Consider the following 25926-nt stretch of genomic DNA (forward strand, 5'->3'; position numbering starts at 1 on the left):
CCAGCAGGAGAGGGAGGCCGGCAGCCGGGATCCCCACAGCCCTCCCGTTACTCCTCCTCCCCTGACTGCATGGGGCCCAGCAGGAGAGGGAGGCCGAAAGCCGGGATCCCCGCTGCCCTCCCGTTACACCTCCGCCCCCGACTGACCGCCCCAGCCTGGCTAATTTTTAACTGTTTTTGGTAGTAGATAGGTTCTACTCCAGCAGCCGAGTGGCCTTCAGGGTTGAGTTTGGTGTCACTGGACTTGGCTGTGCCTCTGTCAGTCCCCCAGCCAGGCCCGAACTGCCCCACGGGCCGCCCTTCCACGGAACTGCTTCGAGGTTCGGAAGCAGCTCCGGGCTGGAAGCCTGCAGCTGCCGGGCCCTGCTGGCTGGGTGGGGGGTCCCAGGGGAAGACGTAGAAATGAGGGGTGCAGCAAGCTGGGAGGGCTTGCTGGGGGCTCTGATGGCCCCGCCCTCCCCTGCTGTCCTTGGGGAGCACAGCAGGGGCGTGGGTGGGGTGCCCCAAGTGTGTGCCTGCCCCCTGCCAGTCAGGGTGGGGTCCTTGGTGGTGCCTGGAGACCCTTCCCCTGCTCAGCCCCCCACAGCCCCTCAGGGCCTAACAGGGTGGAGCGCCCCAGGTGTTGCCCCACCCCATCCCGCCCACAGCAGGGCTGGGGGCCCGGGGGGTGGGGCTGGGGTTGGGTGGCCGGGGGGTGGGGTAGCGTCCAGGTGAGGCCCCTGGTGAGTGCTGGGGCTGCGGCAGGGCTCTGGAGCTGCCGGGGAGGAGCCTACACAGACGCCTGGAGTTTCTCTGGCAACCACGTCCCTCCCCTCCCTGAAGGTACCAGCTCCCAGGGCTCCTGTGCGCTGTGGGCAGTGGCCTTCGAGTGCGGGTGCTTCCCATGACGGACGGGGCGGCCGGGCCTTCCAGCAGGTGAGTAGGGGGCTTTGTACCTGAGCCCCACCCGGTCCTTCCCAAGCACCAGAGGAGGGGCCTGGGGCTGCAGAGCCACTGGGGTTGATGGGAGGGGGTGAAAGGGCACAGGCCAGTGGGGAGGGGCTTAGACTTGCCTTTTCCGGGAACTTAGCTGGGAGAGAGCAGCCCACACGCTTCCATCCAGCTCCCCTGGGTAGGGGAGGGGGTCTGCCCACCTAGGGGCTCCCTCTGACGGCTTGGGGCCCCCTTACGGGCAAAGCCAGGCTATCCCCGGGACAGGAATTTTCCTTTCCCCACCCACTGGGCTGCCCTGCCTCTGGGCTTAGGACCCAGGTAGGGCCCTGGGATGAAGTCGTCACGTAATTAACTATCTCAGTTTCCCCATCTGTGAAATGGGGATAAACACTGCCCAGCCCCAGACGGCTGATGCCTGGTCCTGCATTTGGTCCTACTGGGCAGTGTGTGGTAGAGGTGGAGGCAGCCGGCTGACGGAGGCTTATCACTGTACCTCCACGGCTGACGGAGGCTCACTGCTGTACCCCCACAAAGGGGGCCAGCTGACCGTTCTGCACCCCAAGGCGGGGATGTCCGTGGCTCCTCTCCTGGTGGCATCCCATGCCGGCCGCTGCCGGGTCTCAGGCTCCACAGCTGCATGGTTGCCTGGGGAACATGCTAGGCACAGGTACGGGTGCCCCGGGCCACACTGGCTTGGGAGACGTTGCTATCCACAGCGGTCCTGGGGGGTGACGGGTGGCCTGCTGTAGGGGCTGCCGCCCTCACGCTTTGCTGGCGTGGCTGTGGCCTCTCCTCGGCTGTGGTGGACGGTGTCTCGCAGCAGCTCTGAGCTACCTGTGTGTGCTGTAGGCCAGGGCTTTTATTAGGGGGCTGCATCACCACACGTGGCGGCTGGCCGAGGGTATTGCAGGGACTGGGGCCTAGAGGTTGGAGGGGTGCCGGCAACTATGACCCCGGGTCCTACCTGTCACTCCTCTAAGGGCAGGGCCACTATCCCTGTGATTTCTCTCCACCTCATCTCACCCCTTTCAGAGTTTCCGTCTGGCTTCCCCCCTGGCACTCTCCCCTAGGGTCTTCACAAATAGCTGGCTGTTGTGCCACCTCCTTCCCACCCTTGCATCTGCCACCTCCATGTGGTCCAGTCCCCCCTGTGCCCGGCCGAGTCCCAGGGGGAGTGGCTGGTGTCTGAACCGTCTGCAGCGTCATGGGGCAGGTCTGCAGCATCATGCAGCCAAGGCTGGAGGGGCAGGTGCCTGTACTCAGTCACCCTAGCGGCCCGGGCTGGCCTTGTCTGCCCTGCAGACCCAGGCAGGCGTGCGTGTGTGTTTGTGTGTGTGTGTGTGTGTTGTGTATTGTCTGTGTGTGTTGTGTGTGAATGTGTGTACGGTGTGTGTTGCCTGAGTATTTGCGTTGTGTGATGTGTGCATGTGGTATGTATGTGATGTGTGGTCTGTGTGTGTGTTGTGTGCCTGTGTGTGTTGTGTATTTTGTGTGTGTGCATGGTGTGTGTGTGATGTGTGTGTCTGTGTGTGCGCACTGTGTATCTGTGTGTGTTATGTTTGTGCGTCTTTGTGTGTATATGTTTTTGTGTGGTGTGTGTGTACTACTTATCTGTGTGTTGTGTGCGTTGTGTGTGTGTTGTGTTTGTGTGTGGCGTGTATTTTGTGTGTGTGCATGGTGTGTGTGTGATGTGTGTGTCTGTGTGTGCGCACTGTGTATCTGTGTGTGTTATGTTTGTGCGTCTTTGTGTGTATATGTTTTTGTGTGGTGTGTGTGTACTACTTATCTGTGTGTTGTGTGCGTTGTGTGTGTGTTGTGTTTGTGTGTGGCGTGTGTGCACTGTGTGTGTGTATCTGTGTGTTGTATTTGTGTGTCTGTGTATGTGTTTGTGTGTGGTGTGTGTGCACTGCATGTATATGTATCTGTGTGTTGTGTTGTGTGTTTATTTGTATGTTGTGTTTGTGCGGGTGTGTGTGCTGTGTGTTGAATATCACCGGGTGCATGTGCTTTTGGTCGTATGGGTCCCATGTGCCCAGGCGTCCTCATCCCCTGCGGGTCATTTCCCCGCACCTGGGTCAGCCCCGCACCTCTGGTCAGCCTTACAGAGCTGGCACTGCTGGACGGGCTTCTCTTGGGACGCTGGAAACCTGCCCCTTTCCTGAGCGCCTGGTGGCCTCAGGGCATGGTTGAGGGTGGCTGGAGCCTCCAGCTAGGGGGCAGGGCCAGCCTGGTGTGTCTGCTGCCAGGAGTCACTGCTTGGCACCTAGGGCCAGGGCTGAGGACGTGGAGGTTGGGTGCCATGCTGGGTGCCATGCCCATGTCCAGGCCTGTGCTCGGCTGCCGTGGCTGCAGAGGGCTCTGCGGTCTCCAGCCCTGGGCCCCGTGAGGCAGGGGCGTGGCGGGCACCTCTCCTTCACGGCCCACTGGCTCCGTCCCCCAGGCCTGCTTGGGCCTGCCTAGGGTTTGCTTTTCTAGGGCGAGGCGGTGCCAAGTAAACAGTGTCGCTAATTAGAGCAGAGCTGCCACCAGCTTCCAGGAGGAAGCCCCCCACCCTGCCACCCACCCAGCCCCGCCAGCCAAGACCGCAGCAGAAGTGCGGCATATGCCACAGGCTAGAGTGCCAACAGGCTTCCACGGCGGCAGCCGGCTACGCTTGCCGTGGGAGGTGCCACCTGCAGGCTACACCTGCACGGAGCTGGGCAGAGGTGTGTGGTGTGTGGTATGTGTGTTGTGTGTATTGTGTGGTGTGCGTGTTGTCTCTGTGTGTTGTGTGCATTGCCTGCATGTGTGATGTATGTTATGTGTTTTTCCATGTATTGTGTGTCCTGTGTGTGGTGTGTGTCTGTGCATGTAATGTGTGTATAATGGATGTTGTCAGTGTATGAGATGTGTTGTCTGTGTTGTGTGTGTAATGTGTGTTGTGTGTCTGTGTGTGTGGTGTGTGTATATGGATGTGATGTGTGTTGTTTGTGTGTCTGTGTGCAATGTGTGTTGCATGTCTGTGAGTTTGTATGTCTGCATGTGGTGTGTGTGTCTGTGTGATCTGTGTTGTGTGTATGTGTGATATGATGTGTTTGCGAGTGTTGTGTGTGGTGCGTGTGTTGTCTGTGTGTCATGTGTGTAACGTGTCTCTGTGTTGTGTGTCTGTGTGTGGTATGTGGGTTGCCTGTGTATTATGTGTGATGTGTATTGTGTTTGTGTGAAGTGTGTGTGTTGTGTGATGTGTGTGGTTTCTGTGTGTTGTGTGTATTGTCTGTGTATTATGTGTGTGATGTGTATTGTCTGTGTTGTGTTTGTGTATTGTCTGTGTGTTGTGTGTCTGTGTGTTGTGTGATATGTGTGGTGTGTGTGATGTGTATTGTGTGTGATGTGTGTTGTCTGTATGACGTGTGTGTGCTGTGTGTGTGTTATGTGATGTGTGTGGTGTGTGTTTCTGTGTGTTGTGCATGGTGTGTGTGTTGTCTGTGTATAGTGTATGTGTGATGTGTATTGTCTGTGTGTTGTGTGTCTGTGTTGTGTGATATGTGTGGTGTGTGTTTCTGTGTATTGTGTGAGATATGTGTTGTGTTGTGTACATGAAGTGTGTCTTGTGAATCTGTGTGTGTGTGTGGTGTTTCTGTGTGTTGTGTGTGGTTTGTGTTGTCTGTGTATCGTGTGTGTGATGTGGATTATCTGTGTTGTGTGTCTGTGTGTTGTGTGATGTGTCGTGTGTTTCTGTGTGTTGTGTGATGTGTGTGTTGTGTGTGTTGTGTGATCTGTGTGTTGTGTGTGGTGTATGTGTGGTGTGTGTGAGATGTGTGTGTTGTGTATGGCATGTGGTGTGTGTGTTGTGTGTCTCTGTGTGTGATGTGTGTTTGTGTGTGGTGCGTGTGTTGTGTGGTGTGGTGTGTGTCTGGTGTGTTATATATCTGTATTGTGTGTGTTGTATGGTGTGTGTTGTGTGTAGTGCCTGCAGTGTGTGTGTGCTTTGTGTGTGGTGTGCGTGTTGTGTGTGTGCTTTGTTATGTGTGTAGTGTGTGTGTCCATGTGTGTTGTGTGTGGTGCATGTAGTATGTGTGGTGTGTGTACTTTTATGTGTTGTGTGTGTGTTGTGCTGTGTGTTGTGTGTCTGTTGTGCTGTGTGTTGTGTGTGTGTGCTGTGTGTTGTGTATCACGGGGAGGCATGTGCTTTTGGGTGTGTGGAACCCACGGTGCCCAGGCATCCTCGTCCCCTGCGGGTCATTTCCCCACACCTGGGTCACCCCGGGAGCTGGTGCTGCTGGGAGAGCTTCTCCTGGGCCCTGGAAACCTACCCTTTTTCCTTTCCTGGGCGCCGAGCCGCCCTTTGAGGACAGAGGTGCTGTCTTGGTCCCTCCCTGGCTTCCTTTCTTCCCCTACCCCAGCCCCAGGGTGAGCACTGTGTACTCCACGTGGCTTCTGACCCCTAGGAGTCCTAGCAGCTGGGGCTGACCCTCCGCTCACTTTATAGAGGGGAAGACTCGCGCCCAGAGGGTTGAACGACTGGCCGGCCGTCGCCAGCCTCGGAGACAGCCGTGTATCTGGGAATCGGTGCTCTTGGCCTCTGGGCCCCAAGGTCGCTGGGAAGGGGAGCTGCACGGCTGTTCTGTGGGGGTGTTCATTCCAGCCCCTCCTGGCTGAGGTGCCATCCCCATGCAGTGGCTCTGCATGATGCTGGGACCCCAGGTGGCTGCTGCTATTCCCTGGCCTGGCCTTGGAGACACGGAAGGTGTGGGACGGCTTGGCACGCCCGGCCTTCTGACCCTGCTGGGACCCTGGACACATGACTTAGGCTGAGCCTTGTCCCCCGGTTAAGTGGAGGTAGCACCTGCATTTCTCCCGTGGGATTGCCCTGAGACGGTGTAAAATAAGTCCTCAAGCACTTGCCACGGCGCCCGGTGCCCTGGGGGCGCTGGAACGCTCTTCCAGCATCTGCACACCAGTGTGTGCCACAGGCAAGGCTACTTCCTGCCCCCAGGGACCGTCCCCCCAGGGAGGGAGGCCTGGGAGGGGCGGCAGAGGGGAACTGCGTGTGCCTCACTGAGCCGGACTGGAGCATGGTGGTCCGAGGTGGAGGGAGCCGTGTGGCTGCGGAGGGGCCTGAAGCCGAGGTGCAGGGTCTGAGTGGGTATGAACCCAGCTAGGCCTGGAGCGGGGTGGGGACATGGCTGGCTGAGCCTGGCTGCAGGGCTCCTGTGCTGCTGGGGACAGGGCGGGCCCGGCTTGCCCAGAGGATACCCCTTCACTGGGGCTGCAACCTCTGCCCAGTGGCCGTCTCGGAGCCTTGCTGTTCCTGTCCACCCCATGCTGAGCAGCCCCAAGCCTCGTATCCCAGCAGGCTGAGTCTCCTGGGGGCAGGGCAGGAGCACCAGCTGGTGCAGGCTGTGAGCGGTCCCCCTGGCACGGACATCGGCAGAGGGTCCTGCACAGATGGAACAGCCTTCGGGAGCTGACGTGCGTCCCCTGATTCAGAGCTGTGTCTGGAAGCCTCGGCCGGTGACCAGGCCAGCGGGACCGATGCTCAGCTGTCCCCCGGGGCAGATGGGGAGGAGAAGGAAGGAAGCTGGCGGTGGGGGCGACTCGCAGGACCTCGTGATGCTCTGCTCGCTGGATTGGCTTTTCCGTTCCCAGGCATTTGCTGTCATGATTTTGTTCCTGGCCACAATAACGCATTTCCACGGCCGTCCTGCTGCGTTTATGATGCGGCTCCTTCCAGAGCTTCCAGGCAGCTGCTGAATGGCTGGGTGGTTTTCCTGCTCGTGGGAAAAAGGGAGCCACCAGGCCTGGCCTCTTCTGCTCATAAGGACCTTATCCCTGTCCCTTTATGGGAGCAGGGCTGAGAGCCCAAGACCACTGCTGATTTGGGAGCCTGAAGGCCTGGCAGGGAGGTGGCAACCTGTCAGCAGGGGGACCAGGTCTGTGCGCCACTCAGATGGCCCCGAGGTGCAGAGGTGGCAGAGGGATCCCCGCGCAGAGCCAGGCTCTGTAGGTAATGGAAGGAGGCTGGAAGTGGAGCTGCCTTCTGGGTGCCTGAGAGCTGTCCAGGCTCCGAGGGCGGTGGGGACCCTGTGGTCACACCACTGGTTCCCTGAAGCTTCCTGTAACATCCCAGACATGCTCCCCAGGGTGTAGCAGCCCGAGGGTCATCCTTGTCCCTGCCTCATCCCAGGAATGGGCTCATGCCCTGGCGCTAGGAGGGTGCAGACAGGCCAGGTGGGGGTGGAGGTGGCCGCACCTCACATTACACACAGGGCCTGCCTGTCCTTGGATGGCTCCTCTCTCCTTCCCCTCCGAGGCTGCTGGTGGCTCAGCCTCTGTGCCCTGGATGCCCGTGGCTGTGTCTGCCAGTGATCAGGGCCCCGTTTGGCTCGGAACCTCCCCTGAGCCCTGTGCCTATGTGGGGCTGGGCTTGGGCAGCATCTCCAGGCGTTCACCTGGCGGTTCCAGAACAGGTTCTATGGAGTGAGCCAAGGGCCCTCCATCCTTCATGCCTGCCTAGGCTTAGGGAGTCTTTTGCTGCAGACCCCCCTTCCCTGGGGTCACTTGGGAAGGGGCACCTTAAGGGCCATTCCTGAAACAAATCCGTGCTCATTATCACCTCAGCTCCATGCCACTGCCACACCCTGCAGAGGTGGACTCGCTAGGTGCTCACAGTCCCCAGAGGCAGTGGGGTGGGGTCCCCAGGCTCCAAGGTGGCACTGCCAGTGGGGGTGGGGAAGGAGCTGGGAGGGAACTGGGATTTGAGTCCGAGTTCCCCCTCAGGGACTGCAGAAGCATGTCCTCCTCACCACACTGCCCCACCAGGGCCCCACTGGGGTGTGCAGGGGCCAAGGAGGCCAGTGGGGGCTCCTGAGCTGGGGCAGCACCTGGCATCTCTGCCACTATCACTGTGGGCAAAGGGTGCCTTCTGCCCTGCACCAGGGTGAGCCCAGAAGCCAGCGTCCCTTCCCCTGCCCAGCCCCATGGAACTGACAGGTGGCGGCTGATGTGTTTCTGTTGGGATGTCTGGGCTGGGCCCCACAACTGCTGGGACCTCTGTGCCTCAGACTGAATTGAGCCTGACCCTGACCTGGGGTTAGACGCCGCCCCCACCAACCAGAAACTTGCCCAACCCTGACCCCACAAGCCCAGCCCGGCCCCATTCCCTCCCTGCATGTCATTCTGGGCCTGGGAGGGCTGGGTGGGGCACCGCTGAGAGCCCCAGCAGGAACTGAAGGCCTGAGGCTCTGTCGCTGAGTGACAAGGTTATTATGCTGTCACCAGGCCAGCCGGAACTCTCCCCCACCCCACCAAGAGACAGCTCATTAGGAAGGCCCCCAGCTGTGGCCAGCCCAGGGCCGGGCTGCCCACCGTGCCAGCCCAATTTCAATGACCCACCTGAGGGTTTCCATCGTGGGCCAGGGGACCGGCACAGGCGGGCATCCGGAGCCAGGCAGCGGCCAGCCCATCCTGGGCAGGGTCGTAGGCGGGGCTGCAGGCCTTGAAGCCGTCATGTGAAGGCAGCAGCGACCCCAGGCAGGTCGGGCCAGGCTGGCCTTGCACCTGCTCACCCCTTGGCCCTGCGGCCATGCCAACCCTGGTCATGGGCACGCTGCCCACCCGCCTGGGGGACACGCCTCAGCTCGGCCACAAGAACAGCCGGAGGCAGGGCCTCTTCTCCCATGGGGCCCCAGGGAGAGCAGCCGACTGGGAGGCTGATGCCAAGCCCAGGTAGCATCTGCGTGGACTCGGGCGGGGGGCTGCACTGCTGGCAGGTGCCATGCCTGCCCCGGGAGGCAGCGGCTCTGTGCAAGATACGAGGGTGTGGGGTCAGAGTGCTGTGGCTGCCTCTGACTGTGCCTTTGGGCAGGCAGCCCGGCCTCTCTGAGACTCAGTTTCTCCATCTGTAAATGAGGCCAATCATATTGCCTACCTCAGAGGGGTGTGGTCAGGGCTTGAGAGAGAATGCTGGGGCTGTCCTTGAGGTGGGGTATGTTCCAGGCCTTCCTCTCCACCTCCAGTCTGCAGAGCAGGAATGCCTGGGGAGGTGGGGCCAGTCTGAGCAGCTCTGCTCAGCACTTCTCCACCTGCACATCTGACCCGCGTGTCTGCTGTTCCCTCTCAGGCTCCGCGCACCTGCAGCCGAGGATGACGTGGCATCCCTGAGGTGGCCCTCCCAGCAGCCGGACCCACCCTGGGCAGCTCCCCACATGGTCGGGTCTGAAGACCTCGAGGAGCCAGGCCCCTGGGGGAAGGCCCGCAGCCTGCCCATGTGGTCCACAGGCCCGGAGGTCAGGGATGGCGACAGCTCGGTGTCATCGGGCCGCCTCTCGGGTTCTTCGGGGGGCCATGAAGTGTGTGTGTCCTGGAAGGAGAGGCCCCCTCAGGTGTTGGGGCCCCGGTGGCGGCCCAGAAAGAGTGACCCACGGCTGGAGCAGCTGAGAGACAAGATCCGGGCCCAGGCGTGGCAGCAGGGGAGCTGTGCATCCCTGGGCACCTCAGCCCCCTCCAGCACCTCCAGACGCCACAAAGCCTCCGTGTTGGCGCTTAGGAGGAAGACCCAAGAGGCAAAAAATCCCCCTCCAGCCCCTGAATGCTCAGGTCAGTGGCCGCTTTGCCAGAGAGGGGCAGGAGGGCTGTGAGGCTGTCGGGAGGGTGGAGAGCGGGCAGGATCGAGCTGTGCTGGGCACGTGGTGGGGGCCAGCCGGGTGTATGCAGTGTGCCCCTAGGGTGGGGATTAGGAGTCATGAAGGGGTGCTCCTGAGCCGGGTCCATGATGTGGATCCCTCCCTGGAGATGGCAGGGGAGCGGTGGAGATGCCAGCGCCCAGGACGGGGGGCACACAGGGCCTGCGGGGCTGGGAGAGGGGGCCTGGTCTCTGGACCTAGAGTCTGTGCCTTTGTCCCTGTAGCCTCGGGGGACGCTGCATGGTCAGGTTTGTGGGGACTTAGGTCAGGAACGTCCTAAAATGTCAGCCTGGGATTTGGAAAGTCTGGCGGCTTCCCTCCTGCAGGGACAGGGGTGGGAGTATGGTGGGGGTCTTGGCTTTGGAGGGGTCAAGGGTGGGGGTGGTAACTAAAGAAGTTTGGAGGCCGGGCGCGGTGGCTCAAGCCTGTAACCCCAGCACTTTGGGAGGCCGAGGTGGGCGGATCACAAGGTCAGGAGATCGAGACCATCCTGGCTAACACGGTGAAACCCTGTCTCTACTAAAAAATACCAAAAAAAAAAAAAACTAGCCGGGCGAGGTGGCGGGCGCCTGTAGTCCCAGCTACTCGGGAGGCTGAGGCAGGAGAATGGCGTAGACCCCGGAGGCAGAGCTTGCAGTGAGTTGAGATCCAGCCACTGCACTCCAGCCTGGGCGACAGAGTGAGACTCCGTCTCAAAAAAAAAAAAAAAAAAGAAGTTTGGAAACAGCTTCCCTGTTGGAGTAACGTTGAGAGCCAGTCCTGTGGATTCTCTGTGTCCAGGTATTTAACTCTTTTCCTAAGAAAACACGGAAGATGTTTTCCTCCTTTATTTTATTTTATATTTATTTTTTATTTTTTTATTTGTTCGAGATGGAGTCTCGCTCTGTCGCCCAGGTTGGAGTGCAGTGGCGTGAGTGTTTCGTGGGGACAGAGCTTCAGGAGGCAGAGGTTGTCGTGAGCTGAGATTGCACCACTGCCCTCCAGCTTGGGTGACCATGAGACTTTGTCTCAAATAAATAAATAAAGGCTCTTGAGCTGCTGCCAAAATGGAACCTTTTCTTGGAAATTTTTTGTGGATCTCTCTCCTCACGCTGCCTTCTTCTTTTCACCCTGTTCCAGGTTTCGGCATCTTGAGCGCGGCTGAGCGCAGAGTTGAAGCCAAGGCCTCCCGTGGCCAGGGGCACGCGCTCTCCAGGGTCTCCCAGCACCAGGTTCCTGGTGAGTGGCTCTGTGGCTGGCTGCCCTGGTGCTCCGGGTTACATGCTCAGGCCATGATATGGGCAGCACAGGCTGGACCACACTCACAAAGACACAGGGTCAGGGAGGACCCCAACTGGAAAGAGGCCAAGCGGGGATTTGGAGCCAGACTGCCATTCTCTGGAGCCTGTGTTGTAACCCTCTGCCTCTCCAGTGGGACAGGAATCCAGGCAGGCCCTGCAGGGTAGGGGAGTTGAACAGGGGCATTTTTTTTTTTTTTTTCCGGAGAGATCTCCTGCACAAAATAGGCAAGGAGTTTCCCGTGTGGCCTCATGCCAGCCACAGGGAGTGGGCCTGGGGCCCTCCAGGTCCGTGCCAGCTCCTGGGCTCGCTTTTCCGTCTTGCAGATTCGAGGCATCCAGCCCACAGAGGGGGAGACGCTGAACCATTGGCGGGCTCCCAGGCCTGTGAGGAAGGGGCTGGGGCCAAGGGCCAAGGGCCCCACCAGGTTTTTTTTTTTTTTTTTTTTTTTTTTTGAGACGGAGTCTCGCTCTGTCGCCCAGGCTGGAGTGCAGTGGCCGGATCCCAGTTCACTGCAAGCTCTGCCTCCCGGGTTTATGCCATTCTCCTGCCTCAGCCTCCCGAGTAGCTGGGACTACAGGTGCCCGCCACCTCACCCGGCTAGTTTTTTTTTTTTTGTATGTTTTTTAGTAGAGACCGTGTTAGCCAGGATGGTCTTGATCTCCTGACCTTGTGATCCGCCCATCTCGGCCTCCCAAAGTGCTGGGATTACAGGCTTGAGCCACCGCGCCCGGCCCCCACCAGGTTTTTACTCACTCATTTGTTTGACAAATGGGAGGGGTAGGATGCAGGGGGCAGGAGCTGCTGCTGGGGGCTGGAGGATGTGGCCTTTATCCCGGGCAATGGGAGCCGTTAGGCCTAGGCCGGGAGTGGCCGTGAGCTGGGCTTGGGCAGGCTCACTCTGCTGCCGGGGCGAAATGGATGCAGGAGGTTCTCTCCAGTCTGGAGAGAGGCAGATGCCAGGAAGATTCCTGAGACCCAGAATGAAGGATGGGGAGCTTGGGAGCAGAGGCGTTTCGGGCTCAGCACAGGAATCATGTGCATTTTCATGGGGACAGTTGTCACCCATCCCAGCGGTGCAGTGCTGGCCGGGTGTACCCAGGTTGATGGTTTCTCCATGAGGTCTGGTGGGGCGGCAGCCACAGGCACGCATTTGGGTGTGTCCCTCCCATGTGGTGTGTGAGCCAGTGCAGATGTGGGCGGGGTCCCGGGCTGGCCCCCAGAGAGCAGGGGACAGAGCCCTCTCCCTCACCCCGCAGTTGCAGGGGCACTCCTGCCCATCCAGATCCAGTTCCGCCTGAGGCCCGTGGTCAGCGCCATTTTGTTCCTCCCTCCTCTGCCTTCCGGGGGACCCCAATGGCAACAGCTTGTCCAGGGGGCCACTCTCCCTGCCCCTGCCCCAGGTCAAGTTCAGGGTCCAGCAATGGGTCACTCAGGGACCTCAGCCACTCCATCCTATCAGTCACCGGCTCCTGGCAGCCTCGTTTTCATGCTCCCAGTTTGAGAACTCTCCAGAAGCAGGCATGGAGGAGGGCCTTTTTTTTTTTTGAGACGGAGTCTCGCTCTGTCACCCAGGCTGGAGTGCAATGGCGCGATCTCGGCTCACTGCAAGCTCCGCCTCCCGGGTTCATGCCATTCTCCTGCCTCAGCCTCCCGAGTAGCTGGGACTACAGGCGCCTGCCACCACGCCTGGCTAATTTTTTGTATTTTTAGTAGAGACGGGGTTTCACCGTGTTAGCCAGGATGGTCTCGATCTCCTGACCTCGTGGTCTGCCCGTCTCGGCCTCCCAAAGTGCTGGGATTACAGGCGTGACCCACCGCGCCCGGTCGGAGGGCCTTTAAGTGCCCAGTTCAGTGGCGCTAAGCACATTCATCGCGCTGGGCAGACATTGCCAGCCTCCATCTCTAGAACTTTCCATCTTCCCAAACCGAAGCTCTGTCCCCACTTACTCTCCATCTCCGTCCCCCAGCCCCTGGCACCTACCTTCCTACTTCCTGTCTCTGTGGACCTAGTGACTTTGGGGACCGTATAGAATGTGTCCCTTGCAGAGGACCTGGCTTTTGAGGCTCCTCCTGCCAGCAGAGTTGGGGCCTGTAAAACTAAGGGACAGGCCCAGCCTGGACCCAGCAGCGTTTGGAGGTTCAGACGCCTTTGGGTCAGAGTCCTCTTCTATGGGTCCCCCGCCGTGGGACACCCGTCAGACACGGCAGGCTCTCGCATGGTGGCTTCCCAGATGCGCCCCCACCCCAGCTGTGCGGAGACTAAAGCTTGGAGGCAGGGAAAGATGACCAGCCAGCTTCCGGAGCCAGGCCCTCTTGGTGGCCGCTGCACTCGCTGCAGGACTTTGAGCAAACTCCACCCCCTGGGGTTCTCCATCTCCTCCCCATCAGCAGAGGGGTCCACCCCGCCATGCCAAGGCCTCTCCAGGTCTTGCCCTTGCTCTTCCTGGCCCTGGTCCCAGAGGTGTTCAGTCTGCTGCTGCCACTCTGTGCATTCACTTGGGTCCTGGCCGGTCCAGTCATTCATTCACTCAGCAAACTGTCCTGAGTGCCCATGGTCCGGGCCCCCAGCTGGGTGCTGGGTTTAGAGAGGAGAAACTGGTTCCTGTCCTCAGGACCTCTGAGCCTGGAGGGGAGGCCGCCAGACACTCGGGAGGGAATTAGAGTAGGTATGTCCGGTTCTTTAGGGAGGAGTCCCCAGCGGCAGTCCCCAGGCAGAGCACTGCAGGGGACGTGACAGTCAGACTGTGCCACGTCCCCAGCGTTAGCCGCCCACCCTGGCCCTCACCAACCAGGGATCAGGACCAGCAATGTTTATGACTCTAGGAACTGTGTTTGCACAGGACCCCAGGACAGCCATGTGGCGGGGCCTGTGTGTCATTTTACTGCTCACCCTCCCTCCCTTCCTTCCTTTCTCTTCCTCACTGAAGTTCTAAGGGAAAAACCCAAAAGGGCTAAGAGCAGTTCTTGCAAAAGAGAGAAGACTCCGAAGTCACCCTACCCTAGAAGACCAGCCAGAGACAAAGACAAAGACGAAGGTAAGGTTTGCTATTTTGGGGCCCCGGCACACTAGGTGTATATGATCCTGGCACACACTAGGTAGGCAGATGGCTTTCATTTCTGGAGCTGGGGCTGGCCGGCCAGACTGCCACATGCACAGGGTTCTACAGGGCACCTGGGATCGGCAGGCCCGGCTGGAGCGTCAGGGCTGGTGCCCCAGGCAACTGGTGACCTTGGCCACCACTGGAGCAGCAGGTGGTTCCTGTCTGGGCAGGGGCGTGTCCATTGAGACAAAGTAGAAGTCCACAAAACACCGGGCACTATTGTCCTCTCAACACTGGGAGACTGGGCGAGTCTAAGGAAACAGAGCCGTTCAATCACACTGTAGCATGCATTGGCAGCTCATGGTACCCACAGCTCATACCACCTGCTGCTCATGGCACCCGTAGCTCAAGGCACCCATACCCCATGGCACCCGCAGCTCACAGCACCCACAGCCCACAGCACCTGCAACTTATGGCGCCCGCAGCCTACACCACCCGCAGCTCACGCCACCCGCAGCTCACAGCTCTCCAGAGCAGTAACAGATACTGGCATGGGTGCACGTGCGGTGGGCAGCTCAGGGCACGCTTGGCCGAGGGAGCCGTGCCTGCTTTGTCAAGTGGGCACATTTAATGAGCAAGCCAGGACATCTCCTTCCACCTGCACACTTGGGGGTGGGAAAGGGTCTTCTGTAGACCCCACTCCAGTAGCTTGGGGACTCTGCACAGGCACATGGGGGTGTGGGTCAGCCATGCGCTTGCGTTACGATTAATGTCATGCGTGTTTCCCGGAGAGTCCAGTCAGGTAATCCTGTGGGTGGATCCCAGTGGTCACAGAGGAATTTCTGATCCAGGCATCTCCCCTGCTGAGGACCGGGCAGAGGTGTCAGAGACCCAGCGGCCCAGCCTGGGCACGGGTTTCAGAGATAGCAGGGTGAACCTGAGAGCGGCCCCTGCCCTTGAGCGGGTGGGCGGCAGGCAGAGTCCCTCCGGGGCTTCCCTCTGGGGCGTCTTCGTGGTCAGGGGAGTGGTGTGGCCAGCACCCACACTATGTGGGCCCACTGCAGCCTCCTGGTTCCCCGCCAAGGTCAGCAGTCTTGCTCCCATTTTGTAGATGAGGCAACCGAGGTTCACAGAGCGTCCACAGCCTGCCCGGAGCTACACAGGCAGAGGCAGAGCCTCCCACCCGTCCAGCCCGAGGCCGATGCTCCTAACCTGGGAGCCCACCCGTGTGCACCTGGGGCCACACCTGGGCAGCTTGTCAAGGCCACCCTCCAGGCGTGGATCCTGGGGCCCCCGAACCACGGGATTTTGGAGATACCAGCAACAGCCCCCAGGTGGAGTGAACGCCACCCACTGGGCTGAGATTGGCTCTGTGGGACCCTCACTCTAAGTTTTAGCAGTGCCAGCTTGCCGGCCTCTCCCGTGATGCTCCATGCCTCAGTTTCTCCACACTGTGTGCAATCACAGCCCTGGGGCCGCGGGGAGGGGCACTGCGTGGCGTGCGCTCTGTCCGTGCCTGGGGGCCTGAGCGTCTGTCCTGTGTCATCAGTCACCGGCCCCTCTGCTCTTAGGCAAAGCGGCAGCTTCCAGCCGAGCGTAAACGCCTCTGTGCCCACACCCAGAGAGGACGCGCGGGTTAGGCGGGAGCTCAGCGGGGCCGCGGGGCCACCATGTGCATTCAGCGGGGCCAGAGGCCAAGCAGGAGGGGAAGGCAATCGAGGGACCCGGGCACCAAGAAGGTTCCGGAAGGCTGTGGAAACATGCGTACAATATAACAATTTTCTGCATGATCACCCCCTCCTTCCCCCAAGTCTTTGGTTTGTTTTATTTTAATGGCTCAGTTGAAAAATGACCTGCTTTCTGCCTGACACCGGGTCAGAGGGCATGCCACCGGCCACATTCATCATCGTAAGCACCATGTCACCCTGACAGTGTTGACCATTAGTTTCTGTCAGTGACGAAGTCACAGCTGGGCTAAGGAGAGATGAGTTTCAGTTCAGAGGTCAGAGCCACAGGACTTGGGAATTGGATGAATTAGAAATTTGCTGTAGTTAACAAAAAATTAAATCACAATAGTTATAAAATATTCATCCATCCGGGCCAAAGGAAAATGAAGCCCGATATTTAATTTCAGATTATATCACCTCACTTTGCATTTTTTATCATAGATTCGGTCGGCCCCGGAACTTTGACAGGGCACTTGGGGACTTCATCCATTTCCACAGATTAAAAATCCTCTCGTAAAAAAATTAATTGCCATTAAACTGCTCAGCGGAAGAAAAAATGTGCCCATCAGGACCCATTTATCGAGCGGGACCCTCTGGCGGGCTGATGGGGAAGTGAGTGGCCAGCGATGGAGGGGCCGGGCGAGCAGGCAGGCAGCCCCTCCCCAGGCGGGCCCCGGCGCAGCACCCCAGCGAGGGAAAGCAGCTGTAGGGACTAGGATGGAGAAACCCTACCGGGGCTCCCCTCCATTCTGGGTCCCCCCGAAACCGAGCTGTGGCCAATTGGGTCACGTTGGCCTCAGCTCCGGCCTTTGACACCACCCTGAGCCAGCGGAATTCTGACCCGCTTCCGGGCCTAACTCCTGCAATGATCGTGACTACCCTTTCATTCTTGTGGCCCTATGGCAGGTGCTGTGAGATACGGACCCCATTTTACAGATGGGGAAACTGAGGCATGGATAAGTGAATCACCTGCCTGAGGCCCATGGCTGATGAGTGGCAGAGCCAGACTTAAACCCAGGTCTGGGACTCCTGAGACCACACCCTAAACCTTCCTCTATCTTGGGGTCCTGTCCTAGACAGGGTATGGCCTTAAGGGGTCCTGTCCTAAAGTGGGCGTGGGGCATGGCTTGGGGTCCTGTCCTGCTGAGGGCGTGGCTGTGGGAAACCTGTCCTTGGGGATGTGGCTTTGGGAGGGCATGGCCTGGTGGGCGTGACTGCGTAGCCCATTCCCCTTCCTGGAGAGGTAGCTTCAGGCCTGTGGCTGATGGCCAGGGGTCAGGGCAGTGTGAGGAAGGTGCCATGTCTGGGGGGTGCTAGGGAAGTCCCTGATTCAGTTCAGGAGCCTGCCCCTGGGTGCTTAGCTCTCTGGATGGTCCCTGCCCAGGGCACCCTCATTTGGCAGAACGTTCCCCTTCGTGGGGGCCAGGGCGAGCCCTGGCTGAGACTCCACGGTGGTCTTAACCCCAGGCCGTGGAGTGGAACCGCCCTGGGCTGGGCCTAAGGAAGGGGCGTAGGCGCCAGGGACTCATAGCATGTGTGGTGTTGGCCCTGCAGAGCCAGGTGGAATAAGCAGTGTGTGTGAGCGTGAGTCAGAGAGCATGTGTGTCTGTGTGAAAGTGCATGAGAGCATGAGTGTGTGGCAGTGTGTGAGTGTGAGAACATGTGTGTGTGAATGTGTATGAGAGCATGAGTGTGTGGTAGTGTGTGTGAGTGTGAGAGCATGTGTGTGTGAATGTGTGTGAGAGCATGAGTGTGTGGCAGTGTGTGAGTGTGAGAACATGTGTGTGTGAATGTGTGAGAGCATGAGTGTGTGGCAGTGTGTGAGTGTGAGAGCATGTGTGATGTGTGTGAGAGCATGTGTGTGGTAGTGTGTGTGAGAGTGAGAGCATGTGTGTCTGTGTGAATGTGTGTGAGAGCATGAGTGTGTGGTAATGTGTGTGACTGTGAGAGCATGCGTGTCTGTGTGAAAGTGTGAAAGCATGAGTGTGTCTGGTAGTGTGTGTGAGTGTGAGAGCATGCGTGTCTGTGTGAATGTGTGTGAGAGCATGAGTGTGTGTGGTAGTGTGAGTGTGAGAGCATGCATGTCTGTGGGAAAGTGTGTGAGAGCATGAGTCCGTGGTAGTGTGTGAGTGTGAGAGCATGCGTGTCTGTGTGAAAGTGTGAGAGCATGAGTGTGTGGTCATGTGTGTGAGTGTGAGAACATGCGTGTCTGTGTGAAAGTGTGTGAGAGGATGAGACCGTGTGTGAACATGTGTCAGAGTGTGTGCGAGTGTGTGTGCCTGTGTGAATGTGTGACCATGTGAATGAGCATGTGTGACAGCACGTGTGCGGGATGCTGTGACTGTGTGAGTGTGTGCGTGCCTGTCAGCACTGGAGTGCGTGTGTGAGCCTGTGAGCCCGTGAGGGAATTGTGAGCATGTGTGTGAATGCGTGCGGGGGGGGCACATGTGTGAGAGCGTCTGAGCATGAGTGTGTGTGAGTGTGCGAGCCTGTGAGCCCAGGGCTGGCCCTGCTTCCGGCCTTTGCCAGGGCCCTCACAGCTGGGCCCACGGGGCTGGCAGCACTGATGTTGGCATCGGTGGCCGTGAGCTGGGCTATGAAGTACCACCCTGATGAATGCTGCTCACTGTGTGACGCCATTTGTGAGCGAAGGCTCATTTGTACTCGGAACGTGGGGCCGTTTGTTGCCGCGATGCTTGGGACTCCCTGTCCTGCCAGTCTGGGAGCCTTCACCGCCGCCCACCCGTGTGACCACTGACTGCTGGCTTAAATGCAGGTTAATCTCCTGGGGCTCGGCGCGTGTGGCCGGCGGTGGCAGGACCTCCCATGTCCGTGCGGAGCCTGATGTGCAGCGGGGAGCGGAGGGTGGGGCCGCCGGCTCGCGATTGTCACTCCTGCTGCTGCTGCTGCTCAGTGTTTCTTTCGCATGGGCTGTGTGTCCGGCCTGTGCTGAGAGCTTCACTGGCAGAGCTGTGGGGCAGGTCCCGTTGTCCACGCTTTCCTGAAGACTCTGAGGGTCAGGGAAGCCACCTGCCCGTGGCCGCCCTGAGACTCAGCCTTGCCCCATGCAGGCTGAGGGTCCCGCTGTGCCCAACAGGGGCCTGGATGTGAGGGATGTGCCCCCTGTGCCCTCTGGAAGTGTTGAAGTGGCCTCCTGGGGCTGTGCAGAGCCACCAACCTCCCCATCCGGGCCAGTGCCCAGAGGGACATGGGGCGCCCGGCTGCGTGTGTGTTTTCTCTGTTTAAGATTCGGAGCTGGTTGGTGTTTACGCCTGGAGAAAGGGACAAGCTCTGGTGAGGTCGCTGCTTGGGCCCCCTCCTGTCCTCCGCAGGCTCCATAGCAAGGATCCCTGGAGAGACCCGGCTCTCACCGTGGACTTAGGTACCTGGGCCTCTGCCATGAGCTCTGTCCTGCTCTGCTGTGGCATCTGGGGGCGGGCGCAGAGGAGGAGACGCCCAGGCTCCTGGCTGCCTGGAAGGAGGAGGTGTGGGCGCCTCTCACAGAAGCCTGCAAACACCCTCCAAACCTGCCACCCATTCAACTGGGGACTTCGGGCAATAAGTGTTTTCAAAGCCTAACAAAAGGGTTTCTGTCCCTGGGAGGCTCCATCGGCAGTTCCCAGGCAGGCACCCTGCCAAGGCGCTTTCCTGGCAGGAAGGCAGGATGGGAGCTGGCAGGGGCTCCCCAGACACTGGCACCCTCCACCTGTGCTTGGCTACCGTGTGCAGAGCAGCGGCTCATCACACAGGCGTGGTGCCCACCCTCAGAGGGCTTCTGCCCAGCAGAGGCCCAAGGGCCTCCTAGCCGCCCCCACGCTCTTTGCCTCCAGCCTGGTGGAGGAGCTGGCTTTAGCTCTCCCCTCTGCTACTCTCCTCACCCCTGATCCTCCTGTCTTCGCAGGAGACAGCGAGAAAGTCACAGCTGCCGAGTGCTCACCGGTTTGTGCCCAGTGTCCCGGTGCCACCTCCGCCCACAGTGACCAGCAGGTGTCTGGGAACACACCCAGCCTGGCTTCCTTCGACCAGCCGGCGACCATCCAGACGGCCATGGCCATCCTACGAGACCTGCGCCAGCAAATCCAGGCTGGTCTAGAACTGGCCCAGACCCGCAAGGGAGGGCAAGAGCTGAGGCCAACAAAGCGGAGGCTGCAGGACGTGGCAAGGAAGGGCCCCTGCAGGGACCCCAGTGCCCAGATATCCTTCTCTAAGAGTCCCTGGGCCATGACAGAGGGGAAGCGTTCCTCTTCAGAGAGGGCTAGGAGTTTCCACACCTGGGAGCCCTGGAGCTCCTCCATTGGATGGGAGTCCTGTCCGCAGAGGGCCTGGGAGACCCAAGGACAGGACTGCTCCTTCCAGAGGCCGGAGAGTCCCCATGAGAGGTTGGGCCACTTCTCCCGGCGGCCCTGGAGTGCGTTGGCTGGGCAGGCCTGCAGTTTGCAGAGGGCCTCGGGGGCCCAAAGACAGGGCCCCTCCTCCCAGAGGCCGGGGAGCCCCCCTGAAAAGCAGAACCCCTTTGGAACCCAGCAGTCCTGGAGTGCTGCAGCCACGCAGCCCTGTCCACAGAGGGCCTGGACTGCCTGTGAAGACTGGGAGGCCCTTGGCCCCAGACTGTGGAATCCTCTGGAAAGGCCCAGTCCTCCACCACAGCGGCCCTGGAGCAGCTCCAGCGTGCAGAGGGCCGGCCCCCCAGGCAAGGGCAGAGGCATCGGCTCCCCTGCCTCGGGTGCCAAGCATGCCCTGCCAAGGCCCACTGGGAGCTTCCCTCAGAACCCACCTGGGAAGGAGAAGGACGTGCTACAGCCCTGCCCCAGGCCCCGGGGTCTCCTGGGACCCTCACACAGCTCTGAGTCCTTGCGGGAGTTCATGCGCCAGAAGGCGCAGGCCCGGCGGCGGCAGGCCCTGGAGGAGAAGGCCTCGGCCCTGCGCACACAGGAGCTGAGGAGCCAGAGGTTGCAGGAGGTCTACCGGCGGCAGAGGGAGGCCGTCCTTGGCAGGGCGGTCCCCGTGGTCTCCCGGACCACCCCTGGCATCGTGACCTTTGTCCCCAGTTCTGCGCAGTCCGCGGTACGTGCCGGGGGTGGGTTGGGGGGACTCAGCCATGGACCCGAGGCTTAGGCGCTCGGGTGCTGCCTCCAGCCCCCTGGTGCCCTCCAGGGAGTGGCTGGGTGAGGGCTGCAGCTGGGGGCTGGGGACTGCGCGGTGTCGCTGCCACTGCCCACAGAAAGCCAGAGGTTCTGTGGATGCCTCCCTGGGGGATGCCCTGGTGAGGTGCAGGGTCAGACTTGGGCGCCTTTGCCCCTGGGTACAACGGGGCTCCGGAGAGACTCCCTTGGCTCTCACAGCCCCTGAAGTGGGACCCCCGATTCCTGCACGGCTCTGGGAAAGCAGCCTGAGACCCCGAGGGGAGGTCAGGGCCTAGCTCTGAGGCTGAGAGAACAGGGCGTGTGGGCTTCCCAGGCGGGGGCCCTCTGATGGCATTGCCCTCTGCTTTAGGGCCTGGAAGCCTCCGGGAGCCTGGAGTCCCCGGTGCTGGAGTGGAGCAAAGTGACCTCTGGCGTGGTGCTGGGGGGCCAGGAAGCCCCAGGCAGGTGGGTGTGAAAGTGCAGGGGCTGCACGTGCTGGGTGGGGCCGTGGGTGGGCTGGGGCCGAGGACAATGCTGGGTGCGTTCTGGGGACCTCGTGATATCGCCTCATGACTGAGAGGCTCCTCAGGTGGGGCCGGCTCTGTCCCGCCCGCCCACAGTGCCGCCTGGCTGCATGGAGCAGGCGGTCACCACTGTGCTTGTTCTCATGGAGGCAAGAGTCGCATCAAACTTAAATCCACCACGTTAAAGGGCACGTTCTGTGGCATCGAGCACCTTCCCCGTGTGCTGTGCAACCAGCACTTCCACTGAGTTCCAGAACATTCCAACTCCCCATGAGCCCCACCCTCAGGAGGCAGCCCCTCCCCCAGCCCTGGGGGGAGCTATGGGTCTGCTTTCTGCCTCAACAGATTTGCCTAGTCTTTTTTTTTTTTTTTTTTTTTTTTTGAGATGGAGTCTCGCTGTTGCCCAGACTGGAGTGCAGTGGCGCGATCTCGGCTCACTGCAACCTCCACCTCCCGGGTTCAAGTGATTCTCCTGCCTCAGCCTCCCGAGTAGCTGGGACTACAGGCGCCTGGCTAATTTTTTGTATTTTCAGTAGAGACGGGGTTTCACCACGTTGACCAGGCTGGTCTAGAACTCGAAACCTCAGGTGATCCACCCGCCTCGGCCTCCCAAAGTGCTGGGATTACAGGCATGAGCCACCGCGCCCCACCTGGATTTGCTTATTCTTGACATTTTATCTAAATGGGATCATGGGGTACGGGTCTGGCTTCTCTCACCGAGGCTAACGTTTTCCGGGCTCATCAGTGTTGCAGCTTGAATCAGAACGTCACTGAGTCTGTGGCTGAATAATGCCGGCTGTGGGCAGGTGACCTTTCCTTCACAGCCTCGTGGCTGACGGATGCCTGGGCCCCACCTGCGGCGCCACCTGCGGCGGCCGTGAGCGGGCTGCACGGGCTGCTTCGGTCCTTGCGCTGTTCCTCTTGGGTACACGCCTGGCAGTGAACTGCATGGGCACGTGCACCTCTGTGTGCAGCTTTCTCGGGCACTTGTACCCCGTTCCCCACAGCAGCCGCCCTGGTTCCCATCCCCCTGCCGGCACGAGGGTCCCCATCTCTCCTCTTCCTCACAGTGCTTACTTTTCGCTTATTTTCTGTGTTTCTGTTTTGCTTTGACTACCGTGTATTTGAATTTCTGGAGGCCCCTCCCCCGAGGGCATCGTGAGTCACACACGTGGGGTCTGAAGACCTCCCCCCGCTTTGCTTGGGGGAGTTGAGCCTGGGTCTCACTAGTTTCCAGCCTGGCTCTTGCCCAGGGAGGGCTGTGGAAGGCCCCAGCTTCAGGCCAGTGGCACACACTCTCTGGCCTGGCTTCACGCTAGGCACCTGTGAGGAACTCTCAGCCAGGCCTCCTGCATGCCCTTGGTTCCGGCGGGCAGGGGATGCTGGCTCAGAGGCCGGGGAAGGGGCTCCCACCCACCAGGAGCGTCCCACCCTGGACTCCCTCAGGGCTGCCCCTGGCATATCTTTGGCAGCCGGTGTTGGGGGCTTCCAGTTGGCCCCGGAGCTCAGCTCCCACCCCTCTCTGCAGGACCCGACCCCTCCCTCTGGCTCCTTTTGGCTCCATTTTGTCCTGAAGGTGCTTATTTGGGGATTACTTCCCTGGAGTCTGGGTCACAGGGCAGCCCAGGGGCTGTGTCTGTCAATGTCCAGAGAGACAAGGACACAGGTCCTGAGTGAGCCACTGAGTGAGCGTCCCATGCTGGCCCCGCCGTGCCACCCCCTCCCTAAGGGCAGCCCCTCCCCCACTGGCCACTGTCAGGCTCCGTTTGCTCAACAGGATCCTGCCAAGCTTGGTCCTCGTCATCTTGGGCGGCTGCAGGGCCTCATCTCACTTCATCACGTCCTTGTCTGTTTTTTTCCCCACCTAAAAAATTGTAGCCGGGCGCGGTGGCTCACGCCTATAATCCCAGCACTTTAGGAGGCTGAGGTGGGAGGATTGCTCGAGGCCAGGAGTTTGAGACCAGCCTGGACAACATAGCGAGACCCCATCTCTATTTCCTCCAGAACTCTTCATCTTCCCAAACTGACACTCTGTCGCCATAAAACACTAACTTTCCATCTCCTCCCCAGCCCTCTGCAACCACCATTCTACTTCCTGTCTATACGGATCTGCCTGTCCCAGGGCCCTCATGTGAGCGGGAACACACTGTATTTGTCCTTTTTGTTACTGAAACAGCAGGGGTTTGGTCTCAGTCCTGCCGCTGGCCACACAGAAGGCCAATCGCGGAGACAATGAGTATTGCCAGGGAATAGGCTTTAATTGGGTGCCGCTGCCGAAGAGACGGGGGCTCAGTCTCAAATCCAACTCCCTGCCTGACAGACTAAAGCTGGGGTCTTGCGTATCAGGGAAGGAGTGCAGCTCCGTGCAGGAAACGGGAACTAGGGAAGGGTAAGGAAGCAAGCGTGATGCACAAGGAGTCTGGCATCTCATCGTCCGGATGCGGTGACCTGGTGCGTTTCAACTCCTTGATTCTGTCTGGGAGGGCTGGTGGTCGGTTTCCTGAGAAAGGAACTCAGGTAAGACAAATGAAACTTTCTCACGTGTTAAGACCGGCCGGGCTCATTTCTATGGTCATTCAGAAGAAACCATGAAGGTGAGTTCCAGGGGACCATCGGGCCAGTTTCATTTTGTGCCTGGCTTATTCTACCAAGGGTGATGTTGTAGCCTGCATTGGAACGTGCTTCCTTTTCAAGGCTGAATACTATTCCACTGTGTCGGTGGGCCTCATTTTGCTTCTCCGTTCGTCCCTCGATGGACACTGAGTGGCTTCCACCTTTTGGCTGTTGTGAATAAGGCTGTTGTGAACAGGGGTGACGTCTTTGAGACTCTGATTTCAGCTCTTCTGGGTGCGTGCCCAGAGGCAGACTTGCCAGACCCGTGGTCGTTCTATGTTCGACCCAACTGCCTCTCACCGCGGCAGCACCGTTTTACACCCCACAGGCAGTGCCCGGGATCCAATTCCTCTGTCCCCTCACTCACGCCTGGCCCTGTTCCTTGCGGCAGCTGTGTGGTCTGTTGTGTCTGTTGTGTGGATACCGTCACCACTTCCCTGGTCCCTGCGGACAGACACTCGGTCGGTCACAGACGCTGCTGTGATGCTCACCCCCACAAAACACGCGTGCTTTTCATGCCTTGCTGGGGCGACCGAGCCTGAGCTGATCTGCCCACGTCTCTCCCCCTGCAGCTTCTGCCTGTGTTTGAACAGAGCCTGGAACCGTGCTGAGACCCTAGAGACCCCAGGGATAGGGGGCCCCCAAGATGAACGGGATGCCCCCGTGCTGCTGTCAGCCTCACCCTCTCTGGGATCCCTGGAGCCCCAGGACCTGACCACCCACTACCTACCCCGCGGGCTGTGCATCTACCTGGACCCGAAGGAGGCCGAGCACCTGGGCACTTCCAGCCCCCTGCACCTCCAGCATAAGCAGGCGCGGCTGCAGGCGCTAGAGACCACGGCCAAAGTCCTCAAGCAACGGGTCGATAGCCTCACTGCCAAGCTGCAGGATGCCGAGGCACCGGACACTGTCGGGGACCTAGCTGCCAGCCTGCTGCGCTTACGTGCCCACACCCTGCCTGCTGCCCCCACGCTCACCGCCCCAGCCTGCCCTGGAGCCTTGGGGCCCAACGGGGGCAGAGAGGCACCTGGGGAATGGGCGAGCGTGCAGCCCCAGCCCCTTCTCCCTGCCACCTACTTCCTGGACGACGAGACACTGCCGTGGGGCCCCAGCTGGGAGGAACAGCAGAGTGTGAGCCTGAGGTCCCCCCACGAGAGCAAGCCCCGAGGTAGGCTGGCACCTGGGCCAAGGTGACTGCCGGGTGGCCGGGGGTCCTGTGGGCTGGGAGGAATGGGGACCCCATTTTGTCTCTGAGCCTTGGCTTCCTTCCTGGAAAGGGGGCTAGGAGGACAACAGCCAGGGGTTGTCCAGGGGGTCTGAGCAGCATGGTGTACGTGGGCTCTCCCGCGTGGCGTGTGGAGTGTGTGAGCTCTCCTGTGTGGCGTGTGGCATCTGCAACAGCTGTTGCTCCGGTCTTGTCCTCTGGCCAGAGGAAGAGTGAGGTTTCTCCCGTGGCTCCTTCCCTGCTGACTCCCTGCCCTTCCTCCAGCAGAGGGGCCTGAGGGCCAGGGAAGCTCCCCCACCCTCACCCCTGCAGGTGTGGCTCAGGCTCTCCTGCTGTGATGGCTTGGGTCCCCCGTCCTGTGCTCCCGCTGACCAGGGAGTGAAGCCAGGTGCCCTCTTCTCCAAGGTTTCCTAGAAGAGGGACACGTGGATGTGAAACTGGACAAAAGGCTGCAGAGAGGTGTGGCCCCCTTCCAGGCCCTCAGCCCCTCTGCGGGGAGGTAAGCCCACCTCCCCCGCGACCCCAGGTCCCTCTCCGTCCCAACTCCCTCCTCCCAGGGGAGCATCTGTCCTACCCCAGCGCCTGCAGCCCCAGTGAGCCCCAGGCGGAAGTGGAGCCCAGCAGGTTTGGTCCAGGGGCGTGTGCAGGTGGAAATTGAGTTAGACACTCATGACAGAGGTTGTAGTGCACGCGGCGGCGGCTCCCTCCCGAGCACCTAAGCCTCAGTAGCAGCTGTGGCCTCGAGTCCCTCCTGGGGATTTGTGAACATGTTTGGATCTCCTCTCCTGAAAAACTCC

At 60.0% G+C, this 25926-nt stretch overlaps 1 protein-coding gene across 3 annotated transcripts in view; it reads left to right on the forward strand.

Annotated features, from left to right (window-relative positions):
* Positions 1-223: 223 nt before the first annotated feature.
* The window catches only part of CCDC187 (coiled-coil domain containing 187), a 60537-nt gene continuing 34834 nt past the window's right edge, over positions 224-25926 (forward strand). Inside the window, exons 1-10 of one of the 3 annotated variants that reach the window (XM_077967091.1) lie at positions 224-319; positions 822-914; positions 9034-9509; positions 10715-10813; positions 13804-13911; positions 18892-19026; positions 19546-20708; positions 21138-21232; positions 24477-25072; positions 25535-25628. In XM_077967091.1, coding sequence (XP_077823217.1) covers positions 883-914; positions 9034-9509; positions 10715-10813; positions 13804-13911; positions 18892-19026; positions 19546-20708; positions 21138-21232; positions 24477-25072; positions 25535-25628 — 2798 coding nt within the window. In that variant the 5' untranslated portion in view covers positions 224-319; positions 822-882. Of the gene's footprint in view, positions 320-821; positions 915-3404; positions 3638-8262; positions 8640-9033; positions 9510-10714; positions 10814-13803; positions 13912-18891; positions 19027-19545; positions 20709-21137; positions 21233-24476; positions 25073-25534; positions 25629-25926 lie in introns of those variants that run through there. The other 2 variants (XM_077967092.1, XM_028834601.2) reach the window with 2 other exon arrangements.

This window comes from Macaca mulatta, chromosome 15 (assembly GCF_049350105.2).
Source record: "Macaca mulatta isolate MMU2019108-1 chromosome 15, T2T-MMU8v2.0, whole genome shotgun sequence".
In the NCBI taxonomy this organism is placed as follows: domain Eukaryota; kingdom Metazoa; phylum Chordata; class Mammalia; order Primates; family Cercopithecidae; genus Macaca; species Macaca mulatta.